Source organism: Micropterus dolomieu, linkage group LG19, assembly GCF_021292245.1.
Source record: "Micropterus dolomieu isolate WLL.071019.BEF.003 ecotype Adirondacks linkage group LG19, ASM2129224v1, whole genome shotgun sequence".
NCBI lineage: Eukaryota > Metazoa > Chordata > Actinopteri > Centrarchiformes > Centrarchidae > Micropterus > Micropterus dolomieu.
This window is the reverse complement of record NC_060168.1, coordinates 23,668,670-23,692,486: the sequence shown is the minus strand read 5'-3', so window position 1 is coordinate 23,692,486 and position 23,817 is coordinate 23,668,670. Positions and strand designations below refer to the sequence as shown.

The window sequence follows — 23,817 nt, the reverse complement described above, 5'->3', positions numbered from 1 at the left end:
CAAAATTAACATTCCAGCTTCTCTCAAAGGGCAGTAATGGAAGCAGGATTTGACTACAGTTTTCACATCAGGTTCCCATGTCCGTTTTTATATCTGGGTCTCTAACAGCGTTTTACACCAAAGTTCACACTGAGATGTACATAAAATAATATCCAGTGTGCTGTCTGGTTGTTTACTCTTTGGATCACCTAATGGAACTCTGTATGAAACCCAAGAGCTGAAAAGAGACAGCTCCAGCCCTAAAAGCTTCTGTTGTTGATTCCCTTCACAGATACAGTTTTTGGCAATGGAAGAACTCCAGACTATCTTCTCTTAGGCAACATGGTTTACACAGTAAGTGCACCAATCTTCTTGACAGTGAGTGTTTCTGCTTTGTTAAATGGTTCAGGTGTCTGAGCCAAGTGTTATCCAATTTCCCTGAAGAAATGTCATTTTTTTAAAGTTTTTTTGTCTGCTGATTTTTTTCCAATTTTATACTCTGCAGTATTTAAAACAATAAAAATGTATGATGCACTTCTAATGACTGAATTTAGTATTGAAGGGAGACTGTCTTGATTTAATGTTGCTGGGTTTCTGTCTCCACAGTTTGTGGTCATCACAGTTTGTCTTAAAGCTGGCCTTGAGACCTCATCCTGGACAATGGTAAGTTGATGGCTCTCTCTTCTCTCGCTAATGTTCTCTTATCTCTTTCCAGTTCCTCCATTTTATATGACCAATGATACTTGTGACATATTTTACATCCTCTTCTTATCTCTAAATCCCTTTATGGTTTGTTCCCACTGAGCTTGTAGCTGTAAACCCAGTGAAATTACATGCACCGTATGGTACGCTCCTTCAAGTTACTAGAAGCCACTCAGTGTGAGCTTTTTTATGCCCAAATGATAAAAAATGGCAACAAGCAAGGCAGGAAAATGTTGGACCTAAACACTTCCTGTTACCTTACTGTCCTCTGATTTTCCACTAACAGTTCAGTCACATCGCCATCTGGGGAAGCATCGGCCTGTGGGTGGTGTTTTTCGGTATCTACTCCTCCCTGTGGCCCCTCATCCCCCTGGCTCCAGACATGTCAGGAGAGGTAAACACACTCATGCCAGCATGTACTCATACAAATGCTTACACATCTACGCACACTCACGCGGGCACTCTCTCTCTATGTCACAGCAACAACTTCCGCTGGTACTAAAGAAACTGCTGATATAATCGTCTGTCACTGACAGCCCTGCAGTGCCTCATATCTCATTTTCTGCTACAAACAAATTCTGGTGGGAAATGACAGCGTTAAACTTGTCAGGAGAGCCAGAGGGGTGGAAATTGTCAGACCTCTGGCTTGTGTTGCATAATGAGTTAATTGGGCCAATTAGCCCAATGTTTGTGTTACATTGCCCTCCCTCGGCTCTGACTATCTACAGGTGATATTGAAACAGTGAAGCAGTCTGGAAGCTAAGCAAAGAGAGGTGAGGATGTATTTGTTATACAAACTGATGTCCTAAGTATCTCCAGGATCAGAAGTTGAGTTTATTTAATAAATAGCAGTAAACACTGTTTTTGGAGTTGTTATTTACATGTTAATGTGACTACTGTTTCTCCGGGTCCCCACAGGTGGTCAATGAGAGCCCATTGACCACAGGTGACATTTTCCAGTTGATTCTGGGGATGAGAATGAGGCATCCTTTCATTAGATAACAAGAACACAGTTGGAAGCTATTCAAAGAAAAGAGCTGGCACCACGAAGCATGCAGGGGAAGAAAATTATCTCAGAGTGCGTACTTGTGTGTCCTGTTTGAGATAATGCTTCGGGCATTTGGGGATTCAGTGAACATGCAAATTCGCTTATTCACATTTTGGCAGAGAGATAGCTTTAGAGGTGCTGGAAAGCAGGCTTTGTCACTGTCAGTCAGAGCTGGGCTAGCTGTTTTTCCTTATTTTCTGCGTTAAAGCTAAGCTAACCTGCTGCTAGCTATAGAGACATGAGACATAAAATGTTTTCTCTATTTATTCACTGCAAATCGAGACTGTTAGAAAAAAGCACAATTCTGCTGCACACGTTTTTCAGTCTGTAAATTAAAATTACAGAACTACAGAGCAACAATTATATTATTTCATATATATATATATATATATTTATAAATGGCTCATAAATATGCAAATTCACTCAATTTACTGAATTTCTGCTGAAAATACAGATTGCTGTGTACTACCTAAGTCTAATATGTAAATCACATTGTATTGATAACTGTTCAGTGACTCAGTGTTGTGCTGCCATTTCTCCACCCATTGATAGCTGTATTTTTAGGCCACTGGGAATTTTGGCACACCCCTAATTGTAAGTTAGTAGTTAATGGTATTTTTGGAATCTTAATTCCATGACCACTGGAGACTATGTATGTATGTACGTGACACAATAAATAACATAGCTAACCAACTGCACATGCACACAAATGCTGACCGTTTTGCTTTCCCTCGTACACACACACAGGTGATGGGTATATATTAGCTTCACTCTATCTCTTGTCTGTGAATCCTGCTGCTTTCATCCACACCCTGCAGCCCTTCACTGAAGACAGTAATGGTGTCCTGTGGGTAGTTGGTAACCTTACGCCCCTGCCCCAACTCGAGGATGCCAGTACATCATCAAACAGGGACACATCTCTCTGAAACCTGAGAAGGCATCAGAGACACAATCTCTGCTTCCAAGACCTTGTAGCCTCTGAAGAGCAGGATTATTCTCAGCCCTGATACAGCCACACATGTTTCACCTACTTGAAACATTTAGAATATTTTTGTGCTTTCTATCTTTCAGTTTGTTTTCTTTTAGTCCGTCTCATTTACATGTTGCAACAGCTTTTTCCCTCTTTGTTCTCTTTTTGTTCATCTCCCCACCCCCCCAATCCACACCACTGCTAGTCGAAAATCTGCCCGAGGGCCAACAACATAACAGACACCAGAACTCCCTTCTCCTCCTGTTTCTGCTCTCACTCAATGTCCAGCTCACTGCCTTTAACAAGAGACGTTTAGCAGCGCTCCGCTTCATGTGAACGCATTCATCAATGTCAGGCTAAATATTCTTTGGACGATTGACAAGACAGGTGCAGGATCCATCCACAAAACGCACTGAAACAGCTAGTGTGCTTTTCACAGCACTCCCAAACTGTCTCATCCCATTTGCACCTTGTAAAAGTCTGACACAGATATCAAAAGAAATTGTCAGATTATTCTGCTCAAGCAGTGTAATCTGCCACACTAAGCGGCTTAGCTTCACCTCAGGAGATATCTGGTGTAGGCTCTGTAACGGTGACCTGCTGTCTGCTGACTTGCCTCTGCTATCAACTGTTTATCCCTTCTCTCTGCTCTCTTTTCACACACACCTTTGCCATTGTCCTCAATTTCTTCTGCGAGTTGCATTTGAGAACCTCTCCTTCTCACCCAGACTCAAGTACTTGTCATCAGTACATGGATTTTACACTCAGCGTCAGATTCTTCTACAGTTTCTACTCAGTGATAAGAAACATTTTCTCAGAAAGAAATAATTGTACCAAGAAGTGTGATGCTTGGCGTGCCAGGAATACACTCAGGGCTATCTATGCTAATCTGTGAGATATTGATGAGATTAAGAGCAGGAATGAAAAGAATTCTAGAGAAACAGATCCAGTTATTTGTTTCTGTTTACAGGCATTTTGAAAGAGAGGTTTATATTTAATGGAAGATTTATTTAGTGTAGTTTAGCATAAGTGAAAAAAGAAGGAATGGCCATCATTATGAGCCTCCGTTCAAAATATATCTCCGTGTTCCTCACTCATCTGGTTGCTATTTTCTGACTGAATGTGCTCGGCGCAAGAGGTTTTATTTGCATATTTTTCCTTCCTCACACGTGACTAGTTTAACCCGGGGCCCTACTCTTCTTTGTAACAATGCTGCAAGAGTGTACCATGTTGGTACAAAGAAGTAAAATAGAATTGGGAAAAAAACAAACCTACCGTAATTATTTATTTAGGCAAGTAACCCATCAACGTAAACATTCACACATCTTTCATTTCCAGTCCAGTTTGAATATTGTTGTTTGCAACGTACCTGAAAGTGCAGGTAGATTTGAAAACAGGCAACCAGTTCATGTGGGAGTTAGCTGCCAAAAATTACCCAATACAGCAAACTGCTTGTGATAGATGTGATAATGTAGTCTTTCAAATTAAAATTCTAAAAACTCTGATAACTTATTATAAAATTTTTGTTCCTTTTGCAGGCAGAAACAAATTTGTGTCAGAAGGCAGACATGTATGTTTTGAGTTTGAGTGCCTGTATGATCTTACAGAGAGACTTATTAACCTAATTTATTCTCTTTAGAATGAAACAAGCTCCCAATGCCTGCCATATCACAGAGATTTTAGATTTTTAAACTTTTGAAAGACCCAGTGATGGAATTAATGACCCCTGTTCACTGCTGTTGACTTTGTACCTCAGTGGTACTTCTGGAATTCTTTTGTTCCTTCTTTAAGACCCATAAGTGGGTCATATGGGAGGTTTTGTTAAACTCTTGTCCCCAGACCTGTTAGTCTTCCCTTGGCTAATGATTGACAAACATCATAACACATTGTTAGTGTAGTAACTAACTAACCATGTTGTACATTTATTTGTGAGATGAACAGTTTTAATCTGCTGTATACCCACTGTAAATCACACATCTGTTGTAGTCGAGGCGGTGAGACTGCTGAGTTACAAGTGTTTATGTAAAGAATTTTTTTCTCTGTTTTCCTAGTCGATGTCTTGCTGTCTTTGTTAGGCGACACACAGAGAGCATGGAGTGGAATGAAGGACCCAACTGAGAAAGCCTTTGTTTGTTTTCCACGCTGACCTCTTTTGGGGTGGTTATTGGCTGATTTGTTTCTGCTGATGACATTTGGGGAATTTGTGAATTTGCCAAGCAAGGCTGCCTTTTTACTCTTTTTATTTGTTTTCATGGTCATTATTGCTTTTCATGTTCTTGTCTTTCACTGAGCGTAGACTTTTTTGTCATCCTGAGTCATCTGGTTCTTCTTACACTGTGCTGTGTTTGCCACCTATTTATCCACAAGAACCTTTAACTTTGTATTCATAAGAAAGTCTGTTGAGTATTGGAGCCCAGGGCCAGAAATCCGGCGTGGGGCGTTTTATATTAGACAATATATAAATATGTCTGTAGATAATGTTGTTGCGTATTTTTTTTAAACTGTCGCATGATATGTGTGTGTGTGTGTGTGTGTGAAGCGCCAGTCTTCCTCTGCATAACTGGTGGCTCTGTGTCTCTGTCGGCTCTGTATAGGTGTGTACACGATGTATGTAGGTGTATGGCATGACCACATGGACAGTCATTGGTTGTAGGCTGTGAACAGGGCATGGAAGTTTTGGGTCAAATAAGGTGTCACTCGAAAGGTCAACGTGTAGATGCTTTTTTTGTTTACATGCTAACTGTAGTTAGAATGATATAAAATGACGCAACAGCAGTCTGTGTGTATTTATTGATATAATAATGCGTTTTGGACTAAATATTTTACTGGATTGGATCGTCTGGACTAGGGATGAAACGATTACCAGTTTAACGGTAAACTATGGTAAAATTCCCGACGGTTATTACTGTACACATTTTAATTACCATGATAACCAGCAGGCACGTGCACAGACATTTTGGGGGACAGGGGCTCAATTGAAAAAAGGGCACAAATTATAAAAAAATGTTGAAATACTTGTGTTTCGAATGCTAAATAACCTTTACACAGCCAAGCAACAGAATACTGATTTGCCTAAATACATTAATGTACTGATCAAATACATTATTATTATTGCTATTAACACTTACCACGCTCACGTGACAAAGACTTAGTTTCACATTTGGGGGAGGGCTGTCTGTATCATGTAAAGATCTATCCGCATACAACAAACTCATAGAATGGATACTAGATGAGGAGCCTACGATCAAAATGATGAAGTTACTGATTTGTTTTTCCTATTTAACCCGCAGTGCCTTGTTAAATGTATGCAAATAATTAATGCCTAATTTGCATATCAAGGTGACAATTGTGATGATGTTATCAGGCACAGATTTTACTGTATTCACCTTTAGTGTCTCCATTAAGTACAGTACATTAGCCTCAATAGCCACGATATATTGCCTTAGCTGAAGTTTAGCTTAAGTTATTACATTAGCTAGTAGCTCATGAGTCATGCATGTTAGCAAGACACAAGTAAACTATATATGTCTTGTGGCTAATTAGCTGCAAACTCCAGGCACTGGTAGTTTAGTGTTTTGTTTATCATCACTCACCTCCACACCGACACCGAGGGAGAGAGGGCATTGGAACTCAACAAAGTCTCATCTCTCCGACCTGATATTTAGATTTTTTATTCAGTAAAGATATTTGTTTGACAGGGAAGCTGTCAACTATAATTTTATGAATGTATTTATTCATAAAACTATTTTTAAAAAGCACCCCAGAAAAAAGAGCACTTTCTCTTGAGGATAAAAAGGGCAGGTGCTGAAACCCCTTTTGATGTCTAAATGTGCACGTGCGTTATAACCGGGTACGGTTAACCACGCTATCATAATCTCACGGCAAACACTGTCCAGCGTCTCCCAGAAGCAGGCGCGCATGCGCAGAATGCAACGTGCGATTGTTTGGGTCAATGACAACACAGCCGAGATTTTTCAGTCACTCTGAAGTCTGGTCGTATTTTAGTTTTTATGAGAGCGCTGAGGGGAACTTAATTGAAGAAAATAACCTTACAGTGAATGCAGGGTGAGTTAACTTTTAGCTTTGGTTTGTCTCTCTGACTTGCTAACAGCGTGTAAACTGAAGCTCTCAGTGTTGCTGCTCTTGTAAAAACGCTACACGTTGTTCTGTTGCTGTGTGCGTCGTGTATCTGCAGAGTCTATTCGTCCGCTGCACATGATAACACGTTATGCAGTTTAGCCAACCAACCAGCATATCTAGAGGTGCCTTTCATGCAACTGTATGCAGAAAGTTGCTGTCACAGTAACTTTTCGTGAACCGACCAATCACAGCCTGGATGGTTTGATGCGCTACAGCAAACTTTTAAAATGATGAACTTGTTAGTCTGCATGACTGATTATTGACGAGTCAGTACTTAGCATTAACTAATTAGAGACCGTTCACCATGTAGATTATTTTTCTTACACATTTAGTAAATGAAAACCCACAGAAATGGAACTGCTGTCTGGAACTGGAATTAATATTACACTAGTGGTAAGCTTTATAGTATCTGAAATTATAATGAAACAATTTAGCAAGTAACAATATAACAAACACTTAATTTTTTCTATTAAGATAATTATTTTGTTGAGGAAAAGGGACCGAAAAAAATATTTTACTTAATCATAATTGTTTTGAATGTTTTACCTCAGATTTGTTAAAGAGGTGGTATTATGGTTTTTGGCTTTTTCCCTCTCCTTTATTGAGTTAAATATCTTTTTTGTGCATGTAACAGGTTTGCAAAGTGAAAAAGCCCAAAGTCGAGCCCAAAGGGAGTTCCCATCTCCCAAAGAAAACACTGCTCTGAACTGCCTGAAAACTCCTCGTTTGTAGTCTGGCCTTTTACTTCCCTTTCTTGTGATGTCACAATGAAAATCAGCACACCTCTCCTCTCCAGAGCTCTGTTAAAACTTTATGGATAAAAGATAATTTTGTTACAGATTAATAACTCACCACTCTGAAACTCTTGCTCCAGTCCAAATTGCCAACCTGGTCGGCAACATGTAGCCTACAGCTGAATCGAACCTGTTTACTGTCTTTTCGCTGATCCGCCTTTCTCTGCTTCTGATTGGCTATTACCGGCCTTTCGCTGACCTGCCGTTCTCTGCTTCTGATTGGCTATTACCGGCCTTCGGTGACCTGCCGTTCTCTGCTTCTGATTGGCTAGTAGTCCTTAACTAGGAACTGCACACGTTCAACTCCCAACAAAGATCATTTAGAGGCAAGATGTATCACTCCATAGCTAAAACAAAGCATTCAACACAGGGTGAAAAGAGGAGCTGTAACAATGTGCAGTATGACAAAAAATATGGTGTTTTTTTGAAAATTAAACCATGTAAACCTGTTCTGGTACAACCCCTCAACAGGATTTTCAACCTGAAAATGAGCATAATACCATCTCTTTAAGTGATCCACTGTTTGGCATCAAGTGTTTGTTCTGACCATAAAAAATAGTTTAAAAAACCACAATTAACCATCTGGTTTCTTCAATTTTCAAATAATCAATACTGAATGATATGAAATGTTTTATCATGAAAACGTTTTTGCCCAGCCCTAAGTAGCTCAAAATATTCTGCGACCCCTTTTATATTACAACATTGAACATTTCATCAAAGAAATTTACAATTATCTTCTTGTGTATCGTGTTTCCTCATGTTTCGTGAGGAAAACAACCTCTTTTCACCCCTAATCTGAGCCCGTGTGTCCCCATCACTTTTCAAAACAAAGTTACGCTCTTGCCCCCAAACTTCCATCTTTGTTGTAAACCCCAAACACATTTCGGGCACAGAAAAGCTTTAAGCCCTGGGAGCCCCACTTGACCAAACGTATAATTTCACCTTCAATTTCCCTCCTCTACTTGAAGCCAGCATGTACAGCATTGTCTGGTTAAGCCGTATGAAATCAGCCAATTGGAGAATCAACGTGGATAGATGCAGACCAAAGTGAAGTCTCAGACAGGATTCAACTTAGTCCAACCCTTCTCTTCTCAGTCTGCCTAATAAAAAATGTTGTACAAAGGAGCTCTGTGCATTCAGGAAGCTAGTGTTTGAATATTAGCATCTCTGGGATGCCTTACAGCTGGCAGAGGGTTATGAAGTTGGTTTTTCCTTGCCTTGTTTGTTTGTTGAATCCAAAGCATACTGTAGACCTGTGGTGTGAATAGTGAAGTAGTGGATCACCTCAATTTACGTTTACCATTACAATAGCATGCATTAACATAATTTAAGATGCTGAGACTGCAGGCTTTGTAAGGCATGCTCAGCCAGGTGCCAGATTCCCCTGATCAAGTCTTCCTGGAAAAGGACGCATAAAACACTTGGTCTGGTTTTTTTCATGTTCTTCCACATACTTTCCTTAAAATTTAAGGATTTATATCTTTTAATAAAGTTGTTTCTTTGATTTTCTGTAGTTTTACCTTTATTTGAACAGTGCACATTTGCAGAACATTAATTATTCCCCCCAGAGCGTACCTGTTCCAAACTCACACAGATACTGTACCTTGAAGCTTGCAAAGTAAGACCATAGATCAATCTGTTGTCCACTGATTCCTTTATCAGAGCAGTTGGGGGTTACATAGCTTGGTCAATCGCTTATCTCTAACCAGAATTAAAATGGTAAAGTCAAAAATCCACTGCTCTTTGTTTATTAAAGATTCCTTTTTGGCATTTTTTAGCTTTATTATCTTACAGCCGTATAGAAGGTAGTTTTGCGTGTGTGAACATGTGCATGTATGATTGGCCTTGTCTGGCCTTGTTTGGCCTTGTTTGGCCTTGTTTGGCCTTGTCTGGGGCGGGGGGGGGGGGGTGTTGTTTGGTGGCCTGTCAAAATACACCCCTCCATACCATTGAACACTACTGTCTGTCCAGCCAGACAAGTTTATTAGTTTGTCCTAAAAATACAGGCTCGCTCCCTGGACCTCTCTCACCCCGTCCATCTCCCAGGGGCCCCCTGGTATGAGACACTGCTAGCATCCACCAACAGTGCTTGTAGTCATGGAGCCTGTCCAGATGCCTGAAGACAAACATTTGTTGATTGTAACTGGTCAGATTTGTTTGGATTTTAAAACTTTGAAGTCAAAGTAACCCAACAATGAATCAATGCAGTATATTTAGGTCTAGTTTTACTGTGTTACTGAAGTGCCTAATATTACCAATATTATTGAATTCTATGATAAACTGGAAATTTAAAGTATCTTGTATACACATCATTTGTGGCTTGGAGTTATGTATGGAGATATATAAATATTGTTCATACATTGAACTAAGATGGTTTATTTTTCAAGCTTTCTCAACTTTAATATGCAGAGTATACATCCCTGGTTTATTTTCAGAAGACTCTCAAGACAGCTAAAACGCCCCCATTAAAATGCATTATACGCTGGATGAAAACTAAAATAATTAGACTGACTAGCAACAACCAAAAAAACACAAAACAGTAAATGTTTCCACCAGGGCTGCACAATTTCAAAAATTGACATGAAAATATCCCGTGCTTCGCTGCAATTTTCCCTCATCTCATACATTTGCAGCCTCTGAGCGACACAGAAAAGCTCCATTCATCCACGTCCCATCTTAAACTGTAGGAAAAAGCCATTTTTGATTTCCTGTCATTTGGGATTTCCTCGTCCCCCAATGTTTTGTCAGACATCAAAGTCAATTTGCAGGTAATGGTGAACAGATTAGCTAATTTGAGCAAACCTGAGCGCTTTCGTAGTTTTGACACTGATCTGTGTGTGTGTGTGAGCATCCTCAGGGCCCTGCCTGTGTCACATTACAGGAAGGACACTGTCGAGGGGGCCCCAGCCGTTTAAACAAGTGGCACATTACAATGCAAGGAGCGTGAGTTTTGCACTTTGACATGTAATGACAGATAGTTTCAATGCAGTGGGCCAAAGCAAACATCATACTCACATAGAAAGCTGAAAGGTTTCATCCCCACCAACAAGATCCACCAAATCCCCTCCACTCTGGACCCAAAACAACTTCCTGACATGGCCGCCGTTTTGTGATTGTTTTTATTTATTTATTTATTTTTTCATTTAAATCATAACAGCCGACTGTCTGCTACTAACTAATAATATATGTCCTAAAAATATAGTGAGTATGGAGAAGAAGCTGTTTCTTGACTTGTTTTTCAATCATTTCCAAATGTGTTTTTCTTCCAGTTAGATAAATGAGTCTCAATGAACATCACAGCTGTCTCATTTGTAGATTTATTTTGCTCATGAACTCAACGTGAACATTTGTTTCACACTGCGTTAAAAAATAAAACATCGGCTCATTGTTTATAATGCAGAGGATGTCAGGCATAACTCAGTGGATTTATGTCACAGCAAATCATCTCTGTCTGTGAACTTTTAGCCAACTTGGCTGATAATAATGATATATTGCTGACAAAAATAAGAATTTTGTGAACACTTTAATAAAGAACATCTATATATTTTTGTATTTTGGGGTCAAACTCCAACCTGATATAATAATTACAGAGTAGTGAAGTTGGCAAAGTTTTTGGTTCCAGGTTTTTTCTTTATGTCAGTATGCATTGGAAAGTTTTATTTTTAACAATAAACTAATGATTATTTTCATTATTGATTAATCTGCTAATTATGCATATTAATGGTTTGGTCTATAAAATAGTAATGGTTTGGTGAGCAAATAGTGAACAAGACTAAGAGTCTTCAGCCATGGCATCAGCTCTGTGAGGCTGTACTTGCGTTCACATTACAATGTTTACTGTGCAAATGAGCACAAAACACAACGTACAGCTAAAGCTAATGGGAATGAGTTGTGGACCGACAGACCGACGTTGCCATCTCTAGATCAGTGGTTCTCAAACCTTTTCACTTCAAGGACCCCTAACCTGAAACAAATTAGACCACGGACCCCCATTTGATAAGATTCTGTCCCAGTTTCTTCCATCTGATAGGATTTTTATTACAAAAAGAGTATTAAACTCATGACTCAAGTAGTCATACACATTGTCATTGTGTTACTTAATTATAAAGAAAATAAATTATTTCCCTTTTTTCTGGCTTTTTGCTGGGACCTTAATGACCTCTGGGAGTTCCCAGACCCCACTTTGAGAACCACGGCTCTAGATCCTTGCTGCTAGTATTGCTAAACATTATCATCATTTCCTAAAGCCCAAGCGATGATATCAAATCACTTATTATCATTATTTTTACCACCACCAACACTTCAAAACCTAAATTTATTCTGTTTATTTTCACATTTGACAATGAAAAGCAGCAAATCCTCACTAAAACCAGAGAATATTTGAAATTTTTGCTTCAAAAAATGATCTAAATAATTAAGTTTAAGTTAATTTAGTGAACAAAGAGAAACATAGTGGTCTAGCGGATAATTTAACAACCTTGTTTAAAGGGTCGTGTTATGACAAATCGTTAATGTAAAATTTTGGTTTTAGCTTTCAATAGGTTTTTTCATCGCAATTGCAAACAAAACACTGACTTGTATTAATGGAATTAAGTTACAATTATCCATATTTTGAATGTGAGGTAATTCAAATGTATGAATTTCTCCAGTAAGCTTTTTTCTTTCTTTAACCCATCTAAAGCCACTGACAAAGACTTGGCTACAAACAGTAGTCAGTGAGGCTGTTGTAGTGAATGTATCACTAAAAGCACGGCCCTGCGTCTCCTGTGATGTATTGACAGGAGCTCTCAACACCGCAAACAGTTGAGCGATTTTCCTGTGAAAGAGATACCACTGTCCAAATACTTCACAGGTACTTCCTCCGCCCTGAAGGGCTGAGAGGTGGAAAAGATCCAAACAAAAACATGGTATCATTTAGTCACGGAGGATTAACCCACTTTGAGCAAGTTATTTGGCTCCATCTCCTCTCCTCTGTTTCCACAATATAACAGTTTGTTTTGGGCTGCTTTTGACATGTATGTTTTTTATTATGTGGCACTACAGAGGATGATAATGGCTGTTCATAATCAGGTGTTTTTTTCTTTTGAAGAGCTCTTCTTTTTGTCTACAATGACCACAGAGTAAGTGTCTGTGTATGTGTGTGTGTGTGTGTATGTGGCAGGCGGAAATGATGTTCAGTTCGGGGGTCTTCTGGACGGGCCTGGTCTTCATCCCAATCACCTCGCTGGTCTTTGACGTGGCCTACAAAGTGTGAGTCTCCTCTCCACTCTCGTAGCTCATCATCACTGCAATACACATGCGATACAGGACATTCCTACAAAATCTCTTGTATCTCCTAAAGAATTTCTTGCCCAAGTTTTTGTACGGACTTACAAGGAAGTGTAGCCTTTCAATACTGTGAATACTCCATGGGAAATGTTTGCTTCCGCCCTGGGTCTGGTTGACATCAGCCCACAGCAGATTCAAGGTGTCAGGAGCAATTTGCAAAGCTAGAAGTTTTTTTTTTTTTTATGTACTCATAGCAGTTTGAATTGGTTGATGGCGTATATAAATGTCAGTATTTAAACGTTCTATGATGTTAAAGCATCTGTCTCATGATTTTGTTTTTAATATTGTTTAATGTACAGGGTGAAGAGGGTGTTTTTCAAGACCCTGGTGGATGAGGTGCAGGAGCTCGAGGCTTTATCCAAAGACCCTGGAGCAGTGGTGCATGGAAAGAGGTACAGTTACACACCACTTCACCATTCTTTGTTTCATGATTTTAGATTTATTGACGTAATGTTTTGTCAAGTGGACCAAAAACAAATGGTTTCAACAAATCTTTTTCATTGTTTAAAAAAATGTAAATACATTGAAATATTGAGAGTAATGTAATAACAACAGTGATGTCCTAGTTTTTCTATACATTATCAGTTTGCACTTTGTTTCCTGTTTGTTTGTACCATTAGTGATAAGCACATTTAAAGTGTAGTGTTAATCAAGGCTTATGCTGAAGGCCCACTTAAAGCAGGCAAATTGCGCGCATCACCTCCTCCACGTCAAAGTAGCTTCTTCAGTAGCAAACATTGTGTAGATAAGCAGCCTATGACTTTCTCTTCAATTTACACAACTTTATTCCAAGCAGCACTTTGTTTTGTTTGTGCCTGTAGTGTGGTAATGATAAAATTCTCCTCCATGGACATTTTGACCGCGCTCATATCGTATTGGGGTTATTGTAATTACAAGATTCTGATGTGTAATTAGTGTTCATGTCAACAAGTCCTAATTATGACTCCAACCAGGCACTTAATAATATGGGAATGCCTGAAAACCAAACAAACATTTGCTAATGAGTGAAGAATGCCTCACGTCAGCCAAAGTCTGTTGTTCAAGGTAATTAAACCCAAATGTAAGCGATATAGTGTTAAATATCTCACTACTAACTCTCTAAACATACAGCCGTATTGATTGTCTGATGATATGAAGTTGGGAATCAATTAATATGGGAATCTTTCCCATCTTTACAACTCATCCTATAAAACATTAATCCAACATTATCCTCACCTGCCAAAAGCCAAACTTCTTGTCCCAGCACTCATTCATTTTTGTTAGGTTTTCAGCAAATCACTACTAAACTTTTAGGCAAATTTTAACTTAAAGAGGTCATATTATGCTCATATTCAAGTTCATGATTTTATTTATTTGTACCAGAATAGGTTTAAATGGTTTCAGTTTCTCTTTTCACCCTGTGTGTTGAACGCTTCATTTTAGCTATGGAGTGATACATCTTACCTCTACAAGATCTTTGTTGGGAGTTGCACATGCGCAGTTCCTAATTAAGGACTTCTAGCCAATCAGAAGCAGAGTAGGGCGGGTCCTGAGAAGCCGGTAAACACGGCTTCGGGTTAGCTGTATATGTTTCCCCTTAACATCTTAGCAACATGGACTGGAGCAAGAGTTTCAGAGTAGTTATGAATCTGTAACAAATGTATTTTTCATCCATAAAGTTTTAACTGAGCTCTGTCTCTAACAACTTTATATCCATTGACTGCCTGGAGGGTAGCTAGTGTTTGGAAGGGAGAGGAGCTGTGTGCTGCAGCTCAGTGTTTTTCCAGCGGCGTTTTTCAGGGCGTGTCTCACTAGTCGTTTGGCGAGCATTATGACACGCATTTTGCTGACGTCGCAGCAAAGCGGAAGAAAAGGCTGGACTATTTACAAGCTTTTTTCAGGCAGCTCATAGCAGTGTTTTCTGTGAGAGATGGGAACTCCCTTTGGGCTGGACTTTGGGCTTTTTTGCTTTGCAAACCTATTACGTGAACAAAAAAGGTATTTAACTCAATAAAGAAGTGGGGAAAGCCAAAAAGCATAATATGACCTCTTTAATTTGCAATTTGCATTTAAGTTAACGTTTTTTCACTTTTGATAGCGGGTTTGTCCTGCATCACCTGTTGTTACACAAAACTCAAGAAGGAAATTGCTTGTGTCACAGGAAAAAAACTGTTTTGCGTTGTCAATTTCTGTGGGTCTTCCACGTTACATGTAGTAATATAAATAAAACATAACATCACAGAATATGTCTTTTTATAGTAACATACTTGGGCTGAACGATTATGAAAAAAATATCTAATTATGATTATTTTGACTGAATTTGCAATCGCAATGTGATTTGCGATATTGGAGGGAATAATCATTTTTATATTTTTATTCTCATTTAAATTGAAAATCATATTGAAAGGATTTTGGTGTGATTTTTGCAGTCTGTTGAATATAATTTGTAAGCCAGTCTCTGCAGCACACAAATATTTAATTTAAAATGGTATTTTGCCACACATTTTGCCTATAACAAATATTGCACCTCCTACAGTTTGAAAATTGCAGTAGGCTGTATTGTGATTTCGATACAATTTCAATTAATTGTTCAGCCCTAATATATACTGTGATACATTTTTGGGTGAGATTAATTGAGAAACTATTTATGGATAAAGACAACAGTGTCTGTTTTTGGTTAATCTAGCAAATTCATAAAAATGATGAATCAACATTCTTCATTACACTGATACAAAAAAAATAAAAATCAAATACTGCCTTAAACAGTCCTTCTCATCGATTTGCAACATGGTACACAGTGGCCCAACACTAGAGATATACAAAGGGAGATCTATAAATGTTGTTATGAACAGCACTGTCAGAGTTGATGCCTTGGCTATTATTCTTTTGGTACACAAAATATAAAGCATCTTTTGCAAATTCTCAAGATCAGCTTGGAGGAAGAATCATCTATAATTTCCCAAATCCCTCAAAGTGTCAGAAATACTCCACTGCCAACAATATTCCTATGTGGAAGACAGAAATCTTAAAATTGCTGCTAAATTGCACGAGTTTGACTGTAATGTCAATAATCATGTCATAAGAGTAGATGTCCCATTTTTTCCCTTCCAAATAGTGAATGTCTCATTTTAGAGTAACAGTCCTCCTATATAAAAGCCATATATTATAAAAATGTATCAGTCGAGCCAGGCCTGCTCTGCTCTCTGGGGTCTGAGGCCTGCAGCAGGCATCAACATGGAGCAGATCAGTGTGAGATCTCCTGCTGGCTGAAAGTGATCCCCTTGCCTGGCCACTGTCCCGGACCCAGCAGGCTGCAGCGCACACACACACACACACACACACACACACTCTACAGAAACAAACATGTAGAGATACAAACATGTAGAGATACAAACACATAGATTCACGGATGATTTTGCATATATGCAAGTTGGACGACCTATGTATGCACATAAAGACATATATAACGGAGTCATGTACACACATTTGTTGGCTTTACAGGAATGCCTTTTGATCAACATACTGTTTCAAATATTTCAGCACACTCACACACACGCTTGCTTTGTTCTCCCCCCAGTATCTCCAGAGTTTTGTCTCCCTACATGGTGTTTGTACCAGCAGGTAGAGCAGTTGGCAGGTCCGTCCACTCTGGAGGTGCTTGGACACAGGCTTGATGTATGGGCCATTAAATCTGCCTGTGGTGCTCAGCATGCTGCTAACACATTGCCTGTTTTTGTGTGTGTGTGTGTGTAGTTTGACTGAGAGGGCCCAGCTCCTGAAGAACGTCTTCAAGAAGAGCACAGTCAGTTTGTACCGGTCAGAATCCATGCAGCAGAATCTGCTCCGTAAGTTACACAATATTTAATTTTTTTATCTTTCTTTCTCTCTTACATCCTTTCTCACTAAACATGCCTCAAGACAGAGGCATGAGGCCATTAACTCGTACCCCAAAGAAAAAAACTCACATTTCTAAATCAGTTCCCTCGTCAGGGGAACCGATCGAGCATCATTACTTCTCCTCTGACACATACTGTATCTCTAAAACCTCCAGAGTAACTCACCCTTCGTCATGAACACTCTTGTTCATCCAACTTCTCTTCATAAATACTTGCAGGAAACACACATCAGTAACTGTGTCTGCAAGCAGCCCCACAGTTCCTTTAACCTACTCTGCATCTACATGTTAAACTACGTGTATGAGCTGTTAGATGAGTTATTTTCATGGCAGTTGGAGACATGAATACATACAGTTTGGATAGCGCTGGATATCGAGTCTCTCTACTTCCATTTTATCATCTGTAAAATTCAGTTGTCGTTGAAGGATTTGTCTTTCATTCAAGTTTGCCTGATTTTAAATCACAATGTATGTCAATATTTCTCTGTATTTTATTTTTTAAAGATATATTTCTGTTTGATTTTCTTGTGTCGTTGTTTAGGATAAAACAACATCAACCACTAATATATCCAAGGCTCCATTCAGACAGGATTAATGTTACAGTTGGAGGCTGGTAACAAAATAATCATAATTTCAGTTCACCGACAGGCTTAGTGTTATTTTGAATGTTAGTATTATTTACTGGTAGTTATTCAGCTGTAATTAAATTATTAACACAGCCAGCTGCAAACTGCTTAAGTGCCTCTTTTTAAATATTGATTAGGCCTTCATAAACGGTAAGAAAGGGACTTGAGTGTGCAACAGTACATACTGCGCATAAAATTAGTTTGGCTGTACAAAGGTAGAGCAGCAGAGAGAATTACCTGTAACATGACTTTACAAAAGGGGTGTCTTGCTCTCATAAAGTGTATGTTCAAGTTTCCCATCATCATCTCGATTGACCAGTGTTAACAAGTCGTCAAAATCCTTTTCTCCTTCTGCCGTTGTCACACTATGCTGAGATGATGAAATTCAGGGACAGTAAATGCAGCTCTACAGTATAGAAACTCATGGATACACTGAAATGCACAGATTCCCTCTGGACTGGGCTTAAATTACTGGAGGACAAGCAAAAACCTGAAAGTAATCTGCACGTTAATTATCACTGTGGTGTGAGGTAAAAAATCACAGACATATGCACTTCACACCGGATTAAAGTAACTGACCAGTACAGGTGATATTGAATTTCCCCCACCTCCCCTAGAGAAATCAGTCGTGTTCAAATGGGGCTTCAATAAGTGTCTCGTAAGGCATCAAAAAAACTCAGTTGTCACATTGGACCCAGCATCAAAGACTTTCCAACAACACTCTTAAGCATGGGTTTGGTTTTCTGTTTATTTTTCTCTGTTCTGTCTTTTGTCTGATCAGTTTGTTTTTTGTTTGTCTCATAGGTGGGGATGAGACCGTTGTTGTGTGATACCTTTTTTAAAAATTTCATTATTCAAACCCCACCCTGTTTAAAACTCCAGAACCCTCTAGCTCCCTGATAGAGGCCTCTCTCCCTTTCTTTTTTCCCATTGTTGACTTCCTGTCCTTCCTCTCGTACCTTGTGTGTCCTGAGTAGAGCGAGATAAAGATGAAATGATGAAATGTTGCGCTGTTATTCCCCCACAATGCACTCGCCTCAGCGGGGTCCTTTGAGCTTCCCCGCTGGCCTCCAGGTACTGAGCGAGTCATTTGACACCTGAAGGTGAGTCAGGGGTCAAACGTCAGAAAGGAACCCTGTAGGAAAGTTTAGGTGGTAGATCACAGGGCTGCTTTTATACTGCAGATTTTGGGGGAGCTGTGATTTCTTCTTAAAACTCTATTTAGTGTATTTCGTTTTATTTTCATCACATGATTAATTTTAGGCATAGTGGGACATTTTGGGAAATATGCTTATTTGCTGCCTTGCTGAGAGTAAGAAGATCGATAGCACTCACGTCTGTTTGTTAAATATAGCATTAGCATTACATCCAATAAGCCTCCATTTCTATGAAAAAAGCTTTTGTACGATGCATGATAAAAACAAATTTGTAAAGTATGTTTTGGGGCTTTTTAGCCTTTATTTTTATGTCAGGAAAGAGATAGAGGGGATGACAAGCAGCAAAGGGCCGCAGTTCGAACAAGTTTAAACTATTTTTAACTTGTTTCTCTAGTTGTAACTCTACAAAGATGGTAGCTGCTGGCTAACTGGATAGAAAACAGTGTCACAATTGGAAAACTGGTTAAAAATCAATTTTAATCTTGCCGCGGAGCAAATTTCTTTTAATCCAGATTGTTTGAGTCTTTGAGGATTATGGAAATATCTCTCCTAAGTGTTGTTAATTGACCTTCTGTATTCTTCAGACATCACCAGGTTATTTTCCTTCAGAGAAACTGATGCTTAGCTCTCTGACTCATTAATACATGAAAAGCACAAACCGGGGCCAGCCAGCAGCCACGTAGCTTACCTTAGGCTGTGTTTTTTTTCCTCACAGAGAAGAAATGGTCTCGTTCATAAGCCCCCATAAGACATTGTTGGTTTTACTGTTATTGTACCAATTACACAAACAACATATAACGTGTTAATTAGTGAGGTGCTGATAGGCAGATTTTGTTACCTTTGGATAGAGCCAGGCTAACTGCTTCCGAATGTTTCCAGTCTTTGTGCTAAGCTAAGCTAACCGACTGTAGCCTTATAATTACCATACAAACACAAGAATGGTATTGATCTTATTTAACTCTTGGCCAGAAAGCGAATTAACGTATTTCCCAAAATGTTGAACTATTCCTTTAAGTTTTATGTTTTCGTTAATTCTTTGTTCTATTTATTCAGTTGTTTTTCATTCTTTATATTTATTTTTTATTACATTAATCACTGATCTAAATGATCTTAGTTTAAAATCTTTCGATCTTTTTTCAGATGGCTACGCCTTCTCTCAAGACGAGAACGGAGTGGTGTCTCAGTCTGAGGTCATCAGAGCATACGACACCACTAAACAGAGGACCGAGAATGAGTGGTGAGCCGCCGGCTAATCTGGAGCCACAACAGTCGTTTCTAACGGCAGTATTTGAAGCTTAACGGGGAGAAGACGAGGCGCGAGCATGTGCCTCCAGCACTGAAGGGAGTTTTGGACGTGAATATGAAATGGACAGAGGAGAGGGACATGGCGTTGTCTTTGAAAAAGGGAGAAAAAAAACAAAAAACAGGAACAAAACAAAACATGTTCACTATCAGCTGTAGTGATGAGCACCGTGCTTTCTTAGCAGTCTGTGATCTGAAGTTCTTCACTGTTCTCGCTCAGTTTGTTGCAGTGAACTCCTCCTTCGCTATCGAAAATCATCTAAAATCAGTGAATTAAATTGAAATCAAACTCCTAAACACTGTTATTATAGAAGTTAAAAGACGATGATTAGTTTTAGAGGATTTGAACTTGTGAAAGATTGCCAAAGAGCAGTCGTATATACAATCTTCCAAACACTAGTGAATTCGGAAAACTTTAAACCAAATGGATTCACACTCCTGAGTGTATTTCAGCACTAAATGGACCACTTCAGAATAGACATTTGTAATGTTTTAATTTTCTTTTTGCACTTAAGGAAGCATCTGTTATGTAAAGCCTTACATTTGTTCATGCCTTCATACTCGTTTCTTTTAAAATGCATTTTTTTCTCTTTGGGTTCATTTTTAAAGTATGTAGATATCGTGCCTGGTCGTTCCTTTTAAATTTATTTTTTAAGAAGTTGCCTCCTGCAACCTACCGTAGTCCTGTGTCCACCGTTTTTACAGCAGAAGCATTGCTCTTGACACATAATTGCATTCCACACATCACTCCTGTCTCAACAATCACAACGGTGCCTACATAGAACCTTTCCCTCATAGACGAAAAACATAACTAAGAATAGTTTAGCAAGCTAGCTTAGACCAGTGCTCCACACACTCCTACTGAAGACAAAATCACCCACTCCCCACCACAGTATTGCACTCGTACAATGTGAAAACTATAGAGTGCCTTGTGGCACATGTATAAACTAAGATTTGTTCCTGCAGAGGTGAACAGGAGGTTCTCTGATGGTCTTGTTGAAGCTTACAGTGGTGATAAGCGTCTCCCTTAAAATGGAGATTTTATCCTTCTAACATAAGTGCCATTAGCTCGAGGGAGAAAGAAGTATTAGCCAGGAAAACTCCACGACAATATCAAACTACTTTGTCTCTATAGTTATTTTGTGGATTTGTATTTTTATATTGGAGATGTATGAATTTTGCATTGACTGGCTTTGTAATGAACTGTCTGTAACTTTTAGTTTTTTCTTCCTCTGATAAACTGGCAGGATAGAATAGATCGAATGAGGAAACTGAGCTTTCTTAAATGTCTTGTTATTATTAATATTAATATTGTTATGGCTTGATTTATTTATAATTGACTACTTAATGTCTGTGTGGTTGCTTTCTTCTCCCTATGGGAGATCAGATTTCTGATGGTGTGATTGTGTATGTCAGTTTATTGCCTGCATGTGCATGTGCTGTGCGAGTGCGCGTGCGAGTGCGAGTGCGAGTGTGAGCGTGAGTGTGTGTGTCACCTCTACCGTGGATAATGTCTATGTATGCATTGCATGTCTGTGTCCTCTATGTGAGACTGGGTGTTTCTGGCGTGTCAGTCCTCATGGTGTGTTTCTTTTATCGTGTGTGGGTGTGTGTATGGTGACGCTTGCTCCAGTTGTCTGTCTGCACGACTCCAGGTATAGCTATGGTGTACTACTGTGTGCTGATGCATGGCCAGTATGGGAAAGTATGAGTGTTAGTGTGTGGTATGAAAATGTGTTTGTGGTCAAACTCTTGGCCTCGACTGTGGGAGTTTCTGATGCTCAGCTTGCTTCGACAGGAGATGTTGCACAAAGCACTCGATGTACCTTTCCAGTAGTGGATATCTGGTATTATCTGATTATTATTTCTCTTGAGTGTACATGTTTGTAACTTGTTTTCTTCATGCAGTGTACCTCTGCTTTACAGGAAAGCTCTTTTGTGTTTCACAGCTAAGTGAGGGTTTATTATTAAATTACTCTGCTGGTCATTGGTGTTGAAACTTCATTGGTCGTCATCTTCGTCAAAAATGTCCAAACCGCTGAATGTGGATGTCGTCGTTGTGGAAGGCTTGGACTGTTGCTTTCTTTTCCCAGAAAACATAAAACATGCTGTTGTCTGTGAAAGTCGTGGGCTGCATGAATGGATAACACAAACTGTTTATCTGCAATGTTAACTGTACTACTTTGATTCTCCCTCAAGTGTTGATCACTTCACAAAAGAGACAAAAATGCACCTTTTAACTTTTCTTTTCAGTATTTGTTTCTTTTACGTCATTTTGTTCAATGATTGTTCTGCATGTTGGGACTGCAAATGTATAAGTGTTGTCTTTAACTGCCATGAAGGACTACTGAAATAAACAATCATGGAGGAACAATGTGTGTATTTGCAGGTTTGTAATCACTGTCATCTTGTGTCTGTGTGTGGCGACTAACAGGACAAACATCACAGTGAGAAACTAAACAGGAAAAGGCAGGGAGAAACATGAGTCTACACGCAGGACAAACAAATGATACCAATAAATACCTTATTTGTTATCATGGTGAAGTTTAATCGACGTCCTACTTGTGAGGACTATCTGGCATCCCAAACAGACAGGAATCTGTTCATATAATCGTTGAGTGTCCAGACTAATTAAAAGTAGAACATTTATTCTTATTTATCAATTAAGATAAGTTTATGGGATGTAAATCTTGTAGATGTTCAAATTAATTTTGATCTGAAAGAATGAAATACTTTTGGCAACTATTTGGATAATCTGTAATTTATTTATCAACTTTTCAAATGTGAGCATTTTCTGCTGTTCTCTGTTTTACTATTACACTATTACAGATAAAACATGTTTGGGTTTTGGATTGTTGATCGGACAAAACAATATTTTAAGGCGACACCTTGAGTTTTAGGAACTTGTTATAGACTGTATCTAACATTGTATATACCAAACAATAAATCAAGAAAGGAATCGTCAGAAATACAATAGAAGAGAAACTGGTGTATCTGCTTAAAGTGCAGCCAAACAGACTCAACTGAAGAAGTCAAAGGTTATTGCAAGTGAGAGCAGCCGGTGTGTGTGTTTACAGCTTTCAAGCCTTCTTGTTTCATCGCTGCATTATTTAAAACTGATCTGACGAAAAATGCCAAATAGGACAGTTCTCTTGTTTTGCTATCTTCTGTGACAAATACAGTGCGGGTGTTTCCTGTCTGTGTGATCTCCAGCAGCACTGTGTTTGGGTTGGTGTTTTCATCATCATGAAAAGGAAACTTGGCTTGTTCGGACGTATCAGTAGAAGGGAAAATGGTCGACTGGGGAAAAACATGGTGTTTGGTACAAAAAATGGATCATTGAGGGCAGGAAGACTGAACAGAGAGTGGCTGGACGATATCAAGGAATGGTGTCAGACCGATAACCACACACTCAGGTGGATGGCACAAGACCGTTACATGGAGGTGGACTTTAGGGAATGCATTGGACACCAACAGGCACGAGCCCATGAAATGATAGATGGATAGACTTCACAGAGAAATAATAAGTGAACCTACATCGGCTGGGTATTGTTGAAAAAATGCTAACCATAAATGGTTAAAAAACGTGGTTTGATTTCCTGAAATCTTAACGATTGCAACTTTATTGTGTTGTTGATCTCACATTGACTTAAATATAAGATGGATTTTGTTATGAGAAGAATAAGAGTGGTTTTAGAAGTTAGAGACCCAGAAAAAAGTTTGAATTTTGATGGAACTTGTGAGGCAGAACAAAGCAAAAGCCTTCAGTGTGAGGAGTGATCATCAGAATTTCTGCCTTCTTGGATAACTTGGAAAAGAAGCTGGAAATGTTTTCGAGGCATGGCAAAGACATGAAAGGTGATACCTATCAGAAGGATTTAGAAAATGTCATGAGAA

The 23,817-nt window shown here is 39.0% G+C and overlaps 1 protein-coding gene across 8 annotated transcripts in view; it reads left to right on the top strand.

Moving 5' to 3' along the window:
* The window catches only part of atp8a1 (ATPase phospholipid transporting 8A1), a 175,790-nt gene extending 153,496 nt beyond the window's left edge, over window positions 1-22,294 (top strand). For all 8 annotated transcript variants that reach the window (XM_046030148.1, XM_046030146.1, XM_046030147.1 and 5 more), the window contains 7 exons: window positions 272-333; window positions 586-642; window positions 968-1,075; window positions 12,795-12,883; window positions 13,261-13,353; window positions 16,694-16,785; window positions 19,759-22,294. In XM_046030148.1, coding sequence (XP_045886104.1) covers window positions 272-333; window positions 586-642; window positions 968-1,075; window positions 12,795-12,883; window positions 13,261-13,353; window positions 16,694-16,785; window positions 19,759-19,859 — 602 coding nt within the window. In that variant the 3' untranslated portion in view covers window positions 19,860-22,294. The remainder of the gene's footprint in view (window positions 1-271; window positions 334-585; window positions 643-967; window positions 1,076-12,794; window positions 12,884-13,260; window positions 13,354-16,693; window positions 16,786-19,758) is intronic.
* Window positions 22,295-23,817: the final 1,523 nt, after the last annotated feature.